At 36.3% G+C, this 11,186-nt stretch overlaps 1 protein-coding gene across 2 annotated transcripts; it reads right to left on the bottom strand.

The window, feature by feature from the left end:
* Positions 1 to 4,628: 4,628 nt before the first annotated feature.
* ube2g2 (ubiquitin-conjugating enzyme E2G 2 (UBC7 homolog, yeast)) lies at positions 4,629 to 11,168 on the bottom strand. 2 transcript variants are annotated; one of them, XM_028024269.1, is made up of 6 exons: positions 10,999 to 11,168; positions 9,817 to 9,852; positions 9,616 to 9,661; positions 7,114 to 7,232; positions 5,811 to 5,951; positions 4,629 to 5,279 (listed from the first exon to the last, which is right to left on the bottom strand). In XM_028024269.1, exons 1-6 carry the CDS (start codon positions 11,039 to 11,041, stop codon positions 5,167 to 5,169), a joined length of 498 nt encoding a protein of 165 aa, XP_027880070.1. In that variant the 5' UTR covers positions 11,042 to 11,168; the 3' UTR covers positions 4,629 to 5,166. The 2 variants fall into 2 exon arrangements, with proteins under 2 accessions (XP_027880070.1, XP_027880071.1); XM_028024270.1 differs by lacking the exon at positions 9,817 to 9,852.
* Positions 11,169 to 11,186: the final 18 nt, after the last annotated feature.

Raw genomic sequence — 11,186 nt, 5'->3', positions numbered from 1 at the left:
AGGCTATATTTATATAATTGTAGAAAAACAAGTAATTAAATTCTTAAACAACAAAATAACCATTTTACCCTCTAAAATGCAATAACATAGCAAACCTTTAGTAATTTATTTTGTACAGTTGTGCCTTAATTGCAGCTCTGAATATGTTGCTTTTTTCAGCAAATGATTTGTTTGAGTCTGTATACTCCATTTAGTGATTAATTGATTACTAAATTAGTTAACAATTATTTCAATAATTGATTCATCACGATTAATCAAGTTAATCATTTTAGCATTAATAAAAATCTGAATTTATCCTGTGTTCCTTTTTATTTCATAAAAAAGTGGAGGTAGTTAAAGTGATATTACATTATTTACCAGGATAAATCAAAGTTGTTGGAGGTTTTCCAGCTAAATGTTAATTAGTCTAATTTGCAGTTTTCAAGAACAAAATGGACCAATCAGAGACTCCTGTGTGTTGTCTCCAGGCAGATTTTGAGGAGGTGCTCACTAAATACTGGATAAAGTTTCTAAAATAAGTGAAGATTTAGTTGCATCTTTTTAGATCTTTGGATCAATTCTGCTCAGATGTTCTGGTTTCAGATGAATAAATCTTCTTCTCTTGCCATTAAATAAACTGTAGAGTATTTAATAAATAAAAGAGCCAAATTAGAAGCAGCGGCAGGAAGTTTCCTTCCAATAATCTGAGAGACACTTTCACCTATTAACCTATAAAAATGTCATCAGGGTCTTTGTAACTTTTTGACAACAAGCCAGAGCCTGAATTCACTCAACATGCAAACAGGAAAAACTACATCTGAAGCTAATTATACATCTTTATTTCATCCATGTAATAAAAATTATTATTTAAGTGTTTATAGAGGTGATTCTGAATAAATTAAGCACCTGATCTGCCCACTTAACCAAACTTCCAGTTTCCCAACAAAACACATTTAATAATAATAGTAATAAGATAGACAATCAGCTATAATTTAAGAGCTACAAAAATTGATTAAATATTACATGGTCTAGATTGATGGATGGCTGCTCATTTATTGCGTTTTATAAAGTACAATAAAAGTCTCATAAATGCCAAACTCTACTGTAAAAAATCTTTATTTAGCATTTAATAACCCAGTTAATGTCTGATTACTCAAAATATTCCATATTTTTATTGTAATCAGTAAACTTTTTAATACATCATCAATCTGCAGCAGTGGCTTACATTCTCCACACAGAGGGTCTCCACTATTAAACATGCAGAAAAACAGAAAACTGGTTTAATTTGTCATCTCATTTGTCTCCTGGCGCCCTGCTAAGTATGCCCTCCTGGGCAGAGAGCCATATCATCAATATTAATAACCATGACTGTATGTATAAATGCCTTTGTTGGACGTTAGACGTTCATACATGCAACAAAAACATTTCAGAGTTTGTTTTTTTTTGTTACATGAATGACAGTTTAACAAAGGTGGTCATAAATGTAAAAACCTCACAATTTTTCAAAAAAAGTAATGTATCTTATATCATATTTTCTTTAAATTCAGACCAGACACAAGATAAAACACATCTTAAGAGTTTTACCGCCACTCTTTGTGGTTCGGTCCACATTGTATTGAGCAAATTCTTTTAATTTTATGTTTTTTAGGTAATAATTTAGAAGCTTTCAGTTTTGTAAAAGTGAAACAAACAGAAACAAATCTGTAATTTCTTGATAAAACTAAGATAACTCTGGAAATATTTGAAATGTAAAACTTTTTAATCTGTTTAAAGAGTTCAGAAGAACTATAAATCGGCTCTAAAACAAGTTTTTATCTCCTTGTTTCTTTAGATCAGCAGATTCTGGAGCTTTTTAGTAACATAAAGTCAAACCTGGCTGAAAAATGATCATTGAAGTCCAGTTCTGGTTCTGGTTCTGGATCTTCTGATGTTTAAGAGCAAATCCTTGTCATAACCAGTCCAGATGGAATAATCTGGTGTCAACCCGTCAGATTTAAGAGCATCTAAAAACAATCACAGAAATAAAGATGACTTTTTTTCATTTTGGTCTTTAAAATGTTTCTGATCCGTTAAAATTCAAAAACAAAGCAGCCGAGTTCCAACCTTAAATCCTAAAATCAGAACGATGATGATCCATTTTTAAAATTCCTGTGCAGAGTTGAGTAGATCCACCTGTCCAGGTGACGGCTGCTGTCTGCAGCTGATCTTCAGGTGGAGTCCCACTGAGGAGAGAGAGAGGCTTCACCTGCAGCGGGACGAGCTCGCACGACCCACATTTAAATATAAAAGAGAGGGAGGAGCTGGGGGGCTGAACACCTGAACACACCTGGGGAACAAACATGTCAGATCAGTGATCCACCTGCCTGGACACACCTGAGGAGGAAGATTCAGATGATGATGATTGTGATGCATCCAAATGGTTTGAAGCAGATTGATCTGAGGATGAAAACAGGTTAAAGTTTTAAATGTTTTAAATTAAACGGAAGAAAGTTTGATTCTTTTCAGCATTTCTGCATTCAAACACAAAAGCAACATGTTCAGTAACTGATGTAAAAAAAAAAAAGATTTCCTTAGTGAAATAATTGGACAGCTTTCAGAATATCATCTGCATATCTGATCATCACTAAATGGAAGAGAATTAGGGTCACTGAAAAAAAGTTCTAATTTTTCCCCCCCTCAGTCTTCTGATATTTTCCATCAGAATTTTGAGGAAAAAAAAGTCAGATGTTACAATTTTCAAAAAAGTAAGAATTTTGTGACCAAAGTCAGAATTTTAAGATCAAAATCTGAATTATTAAAATCAGGATTCCGTTTTTTTTCTTCATATAGGCCCTGATCCTATTCTTTATTCATTATGAACTGAATAGCAGTGGTTCTAGTAGGCATCTTTGTGGCACTCCAGTAGACAGATGCATCCACTGTAATACACCAAAAAAGAAAACTGAACTAAAAAAATGGTTTGAAGTACTGCCCTCTGCTGGCTGTCGGACAGACTGCTGGTTTGTCATCATTTTGCAAATATGAGAGCCGATACCTGTTCATACATGTTGGTCGGAGGCCCTGAGGCCTTGTTTTCAGCTCGCTTCATGTCACTCCAGTGAGAGCTGTAACACATCCACACCTTCTGGGATGATAAATGAACCTCTGAGATGAAGCGGCAGCGGCGGCAGCATCCGGGACTCTGTGGAAAACAGCAAAGCTGCAGCTGATCTGAGGTCCGTCCAACAGACGATTTCCCTATGTAGCTCCGCCCCCTCACCTGTCTCTCACTCCTACAGGTGTGTGATGTCTTAAAGTGTGACAGCGTGTGTTCTCAGATGTGGAGCTGTGAAGTTCCAACTGGGTAACAGGACGGAGCGGCTGGGATCTGAGAGCTTTCAATCCCAGTAATCCCAGTTTAAACATGGAGGTGGATCCAGTCCGGCAGGCTGAGACAGGACTGGACTCAGGAGACTTTCGGAGTCACGTGACCGCACCCCACTGTGGTCATGTGTACCATTACGTTAGTAATCGATTATTCTGACGATTAATCGGGTAAAACCTGGCCCATTCTGCATTTTAAGTTAACCACAAAAGCTATTTTTATACATTAGAAATACTACATTAAAATGCAAATAAACTAATTAAATTAATTGTTTTAATGAATTTAGTTCATTAAATTCATGAATGAACTAATTAATAAATTAGTTCATTAATTAGTTCTTTAATTTAATTATTTTTTCTTTAATTTTAGCCAATTAAAGAAAAAACATTTAATTGGCTAAAATGTAATAACAGAAATCCTTTAATGTATGCTTGATTATTTGTAGCAAAGGATGCATCTGCAGCTAAAAAATATCATATGTCATAAACCTGATGTGTGGTTTATTTTTCAGCCTAAATAATTAATAATTTGATAGAAAAAAGTGCTTAACATCAAGTTTTTCTACAGACTTCGAATCAGGCGAAGCTAAATCTGACACTTGAGTTCTGGGTAAAACATTTACAGACAATGAAGGATGAAGGCAAAGGCTTTTTAAAGTTTTAATTGCAAAATATTTATGTAAATGTTTTGTACAGTTTTGGCTTAATTGCTACTCTGACGATGTTGTTCTTTTTAGTAAATGACTTGTTTTTGAGTCTCGAGTGAACGATTAATCGATTACAAAGTTGGTTGATAACTGTTTGTCATCACAATTAATTGGATTCATTTTTTCAGTCCTAATGAAAATGTGAATTTAATTTATTATTTTTTTTAAATTTATGGACAAATGAAGATAATTAACGTGATGCTCCTTCATAATATACCAGGATAAATTGGTATTTAATTTATTATTATTAATATAATAATTTATTTTTTATATTATATATTTTAATATATAATTTATTATTATTAATAATTTAATAATAATTAAAATTATTTTAGACTTTTCAGTCTGAATGTCATCTGCTTTGCAGTTTTCAGGAACAGAATTGACGAATCAGAAATTCCCCTGAGTTGTCTCCAGGTAGATTGAGAGTGACCTTCAATCTACAGTTTGATCATATTTTAGGAACGCTTTGGTGATCTGAAGTGCAAATAAAACACTAATAAAACTGGAGGTGATGATCATTACTGCAATTAATATTTTCTACACCTGTCATGTGACCAGAGATCAATAAACCAAAGATCCTAAAACAGAAACGCTGCTTTATTAAGTTTAGGTCAACATGCTATAAAATCAGTTTGACACCAGAAACAGAAACAAAAAGAAGCTCTTAGTTTCTCAACAAAGAAATTAATAAGAAATCAGAGAAACAAAGAGATCAAAATTCTGTTTTCAACCAACTATTTGTGAAAGGAAACTTAGAGAAACTCCTTCAGCTCAGCTGTAAAAAAAAACAAAAAACAACAAACTGAAGTCCACCACGGTGACCACCAGGAGGAGATAAAGTGCAAACAATCCGCTGAGAAACTTCAATCTGAGCCAACAGCAGGGGAAGAGGGGCGACAAACAGGAAATGAGGTCATGACAGGCTGCTGCTGGGTCTCCTGGTGATGTCACTGTATCCTATCAGCCTTTGATCCGTCAGTTCATTGAGGTATCAAACTGCAGCTCTGCGTGTGTGTGCGTTGAAGGTTTCCATGGTAACAGTGTTGATGCTCCACAGTCTGTATCCGAGCTACGCGCCACCACACACACGCAGAGCGGCGTGATGACATCATCTCTACAGGCCCAGCGACTTGCGAACGATCTTCTGAGCCAGTTTGTAGAACTGCTCTCTGTCCTCGCGCCACATTTTAGACGCATCGACGTTCGCGCCGCTCTCATCGTTCGGCTCTGAGGAGAAGAAGAAGAAGAGTCATTTATACTATATGATGACTCATGGCAGACGTGTGATGTGGACTGAGGATCTTATTGCAATATTTTAGTGGTTTTATTGTGATAAAGACAAATATGATTATGACAAAGATCATTTTCCAGGTAACTGTGGTTTGGACTGCGTGGCACAGAAATCACAGCATCACAACTCACATTGTTCTTCAATCTTTGAGAATGTGCTCATGCATTGTTACGCCATTACTATTATATAACTTAAAAATTATCTTAAAACAACAATAATATTGTTTGTCACAATAACTTCTGGGATAATTTGTCATCCTGTGACAGATGAGAAGTGAGGTGACTTTCAGTTTTTATTTGTGTTTTCAATTAATCTATAGAAACAAAGTGTATCAACTTGCTGCAGGTGTGAAGGAACCTGTCAGAGATTTTTAATAAATTATTAACGTGTGTTAATCATGTAACAAATGTGTAATAAATACATGACAGTACGGTTTGGTTGGTCATGTGACAGGTGAGCTGCTCTACCTGCCAGCATGCTGACCACAGACAGCAGGATCTTCTCCACACTCTGGACCGGACTCCACCTCTCTGCGCTGCTCTCATATCCCATCGGGTCGTCACCCGGAGCGTGAAGGATGGAGATGCAAACCCGGCCATCTGGGTAGACTGAGGAGGGAACAAAAGAGCAGAACAATTATATTAGAAATCATTTATTGCATCGATTAGTCGATTAATCAAATAAAAAATTGGCACATTCTGCAGATTTTTTATTCAATCTCAAGTTTTTTTTTTTATACAATATTAGAAAATGAACATTTTATTCATGTAATAAATAAAATGCAATAATGTAGTATTACTTTAGTGAATTTGAACCAGGTGCAGATAAAACTGCCACTTGAGGAATTTTTGGTAAAACATATTTACAGAAAAATAAGGTTTTTATGTAAAATGCTAAAGGTATATAATTTGTGTAATTTTAGCTTAATTACTGCTCTGAATGTGTTGTTTTTTCAGCAAATGGCCTTTTTTTGAGTCTGAATATTTAACAGTTTATCGAATAATCACAATCAATCCAATTAATCGATTCAGCCCTAGTTAAAGCATAAAGAGTGTTTAATGTCAGAATTTTGTGTTCTGATTGGATGAAACATTTCACTTTCATTTCACTTTCATTTTACAGTGCAGAGTGCTTCACCTCGTCTCTATGGCTGGATTATATGGCTTAAAAAAACAAATTACAATTAGTGAAAATATTTTCAAAAGGTGGGTTTTATTTCAGTCAACCCTTCTAATACTTTTACTCCATAGTTGTACGATGGAGTATTATGGCCAGGTTATGAGAGTTTTGATTTAATTACAAGAACATAGTAATAATGTTAGCAAAAAAGATGCAAATATACAAGAAAAAGTCTTAAAATTACGGGTATTTCTGTCTGATAAAACAGAAAGTTTCTGCTACCAACATTCAGACATTTTCCATCATATCTAATGAACAAACTGCAGGTTCTGATTGGTCCAACTTTCTTCTTCATGTGTTTATGATGTTGATGCGGGTCCAGAAGATACAGTTCAGCTCAGGGCCATGATGGTTATGATGATGATGATGGTGGGGAACATGATGATGGGTCAGAACCGAGCACGCTGTCCTCTAATCAGAACTGCGCCATGACATCGTGGCTCCTGCCCACTAATCTCAGCGTTAATGACAGCAGGCTAACGAGGCGTGTTCTGACGGGTCCAATAACAGGGTCCAGACACAGGCTGTTTTTATCTCGACGTTCTGAGCATCTAAACCCGCCGTCGGGGGCGGAGCCTGTGGGAGACTTACTGTTGGGGTGAAACATGTCGCAGGTGAACCTCATCTTCGGAGGGCTGAGAGGATAATCCGAGGGGAAGCTGAGGACGGCGGGGAAGACGCCGCCTTCGAAACACGTGTCCTCTGGACCCCTGAGACACAAACAGAGAAAATCACTGAGAACGTCGCGACGCTGCGGCAGGAAACAGAAGCTTTTAGTTAAATGAACCCAGTTTCAGTTTCTGATCACGACATCCTGAGTCATAATCAGGACTGAAGTTTGAATATCTGATCTCAGATCTGCCTGACCTCCTTCCCTGAAGTTATTTCTGACTCTTTAAAGCATCGACTGATCTCTGACCAGATACCGTCTGTTTATCAGGACAGTAGTTGGGAGTAGCAAGTCTTCACACTGCAAAAACACAAAATATTACCAGGGATTTCTGTCAAGTTTCCAAAGCAAATATCATAGTACACCTGAAATAGAACAGCACCAACCTATATGTAACTTTTCTGCAAAAAAAGATGCTTGTTTAGAGTCAATAATTCCTCAACACTGATGAAAAAACTGATTTAGTCCCAATGGCAAATTATTTCACTTATAATTCAGACTCAGATATTTATTTATGTCCCAAAAGGCATAAATAAAGTCACAATAAAAACAACAACACACCAACAATTAATATAAAACTAGGAGGTGTTCTACTAAATTTCACAGTTTGGAGGTTAAAAACACAAAACTTGTAAATAAATAAAAAAATAAAATAAAATACAGAAGCTGATAAGACTGAAAATGTGAACAAAAAATAAACCAATAAATAAATAATATTTACAATTTGAAATTTCTCACTTTAAGAGACAACTATTAAAACTCAGTTTGTGTTAAAAACACAAATTGTTTTCATCAACCATAAGACTACAGGACTAACAAGTCTGTAGTCAAGTGTACTAAGATATCTGCACTAAAAACTAGATCAAAAACACTTGGTAAGATTTTGTGTTTTTACAGTGCAGAGTGCTTCACCTCGTCTCTATGAGCTGAGGAGCAGAAAAAGGAAGACAGAACAATGAAGGACAGAGGACTGAGATATAATGACAGGTGTGCTGTCTCAGTGATGTCACTCTGCTGACTGAGCCGGTATGTGGACTTGGACTTTAAATGAGCAGCGGGGTAAATTGAAGGGCAGACTGAAGCTGCTGTCACGCCGGCATGGAGCAGGAAAATCTAATGATGGTGCTTTCAATGACATCACGGACTCTGCAGTGTCTCCTGTCAGCCATGCATCAGGCTGCGGAGGATTTATTTTAACTAAGAGTCATCACTATAAAAACACAAAATCTTACCAGGTATCTTTGTCTGATTTTTATTGCAAATATCTTAGTACACTGAAAATAAGACAAAACTAACCTACAAGTTACTTTCCAGCAACATATCAGAGCTTGTTTTAAGTCAATAATGATTGAATATTGATTAATATGTACTACTGGTAGATTACTTCTCTTATAAAAAGATTTTTTTCTCATGTTATAAATTAAATAGTCAGCCAGAACTATTACATTTTCATGAATATTAAGGAATTAATGCCTCATAACAAGCTCCTATTTTGTATGTTAGGTTTTTCTTATTTCCAGTGTACTAAGATATTTGCACTAAAAAAATAGACAAAAATATTTGGTAAGATTTGATGTTTTGCAGTGAGATACAGATGAAAATATCTGATTTAGAGAACTAGCCTGGTCTTAAAGGGACAGTTCGGTTTTTTTTCCAGTTGAGTTCTACTGAGAGTAAATATTTTTACCTACGTTAGATACTCTGGCTTGCAAAAGTATTCACCTCCTTTGCACTTTTCCACATTCTGTCAAGTTAAAATCACAGCCTTCCATTTATTTTATTGAGGTGTTTTTCTTTATTTTAATCTATTTTCAAAATTAGCCTCACCTCAGTGAGATTGAACAGAAAGCATTCTTCAAATGTTCCTGCTGACTGTTAACTGGATTTAGGTCTGGACTTTGACTAGGCCATTCTAATACATGAGGTTTGATCCAAACCTTGGATATGTTGAGATTTTTAAAGAACTGCAATTTTATTTCTGTTTTTAGAATTTAAAATAGAACATTTAGCAAGAAAGAATGGATCTCTTTCTTCTGTGGGATGGAAAATGATGTAAGAAATAAAAGAAAAACACAGATTACCACCTCATGGTAAGAAAATCCCATAATTTCACAATCAAGCACCGCTTTGTGTTGATTTATCCAATAAAATCCAAATGTAAACACGTCTGCCTCAACTTTGAGCTGCTGTCTGAATCAGCAGTGACACCTGCTGGTCAGAGTGACACATTGCACCTGGAAACACGTGAAGCGTTTGGCAGGTTGGATAAAATCCGTTTGGGTTCTATGAGCATCGAGTATCTCAGGATAAATTATTCCCAGTGAGAATCAAATTAACAGAAATGAAGAAGGGCAGTGAATCATGTTGGTTTCCATGGAGACGTCCTGTCATATATGACTAAAAAGGCTCCAGCCTGTACTCACATGATGAGCGCCTCCCATTCGAAGAAGTTCTCCTCGTTGGCCGGACCTGGAGAGCACACAGAGGGACAAATCGGATCATTGTCTCATCCTGATGTTCTGTTCTGATGTAACCTGTTCGGTTATGGGTCAAAGGTCGGATCAGGAGGGCTTGAACTGAGCTTTTAACCGCTCAGGTGTTCAGATGTAAAGACGGAGTCTCACCTGCGACGATGCCTTCAGGTGGGTTCAGGGTCAGCTCTGAAAAACCAACATTATGGGTGAATCCAAGAATTTCACAGAGTAAAACCAGAGACAATTGGAACCCGTTTAGAAAAACTGGTGCTTTTCTAAATAAAATCACCATTAGTGAAAGTCCAACATATCTTATTTTTCTGAAACATGGTGTAACGCAACATGTACACACACACAATAAACTGATTTTAAAAAAACAAACAGTCTCAACCTTCTTAGGACGTTTTTTGGCGACCACATTGATCTCGGGCAGCAGATGGAAATCATCTTGCTCCAATCAGAACTAGTCAACACCAGTAATGTGATTAAAATATATTTTTTTTAAATGTAATGTTTTCACCCAAAATTAGGAAATAAATGTGGAAATAAGTGTAAGACTAATCTTATTTTACAGTATCTTTACCAAAGGTGGCAATAAATGGAACTGTGTCTCTTTTATTCAATATGACAGTTTTTAATCCGTCCTTTAACGCTATATTTTAAACGGTTTGCATTGTAATTAATACACTTTCTTACTTTAATATAGACTATAAACTTCATTTTGGCCTAAAAATAAAAAATGAAAACAAAATAAAATCCTAAACATTTTTAGTAAAAACGCTATGGTGGCAAATTTATTAAGAAAGAAAATATTAATAAACAAAAAACGGATGTTAATAACCCGGACTGTGACCAGCTGCCAGTCAGACTTGCTGCTCAGCTTGTATTAATCCTTCAAACTGAGTCCATCAGATCCAAGCTTGATTCTGAAACCCAAACATGCAGATCATCGGAGAGTTAACCGGTTTTTGTAAGTTACTGGCTAGTTTGATAGTTTCTAATGTTTGCAGTACTTCTTATCTCACAGTTTGAGTCTCAGTTACATAAATAGCCAGGGAAGAAGGTTCTGGATGAAGCTGAACAGTCGCACCAACAGATTATAATAAAATCGCTAAATGTGTAATTCGGAGAGATTTAAGTTTTAAAAAAACTGATGCCGAATCGATCAAAATGATCAGTTTCCATTGAATCTTTATAGATTTTTCATCTAACTGTGTCGAATTTAAACCCTAGAGCAGAAAAGCTGTTAAATCTGTGGAAACTGTATCGGAGTTTGGTTCAGCCGAACTTCCCCCTAGCTTTTCCTCACCAGCTGGAGCTTCAGTTACTCACGTTTGTATTCAGCCATGAGCCTCTTTAACGCGGTGCCGGCCATCTTGTTTACCGGACACAAAGCGTAGACAAAAACAACTAAACAAAAACAAAAAGCTCCGAGCCAAACCGCTAACACCAGGCTCAGGACTTTTCCGCTCGCTGGATGAGCAGACAGCGCCCTCTGCTGGTGCGGAACCACCACAGAA

This window comes from Xiphophorus couchianus, chromosome 7 (assembly GCF_001444195.1).
Source record: "Xiphophorus couchianus chromosome 7, X_couchianus-1.0, whole genome shotgun sequence".
NCBI lineage: Eukaryota > Metazoa > Chordata > Actinopteri > Cyprinodontiformes > Poeciliidae > Xiphophorus > Xiphophorus couchianus.
The sequence above is the reverse complement of the archived record's forward strand: the minus strand, read 5'-3'. Positions and strand labels throughout refer to the sequence as shown.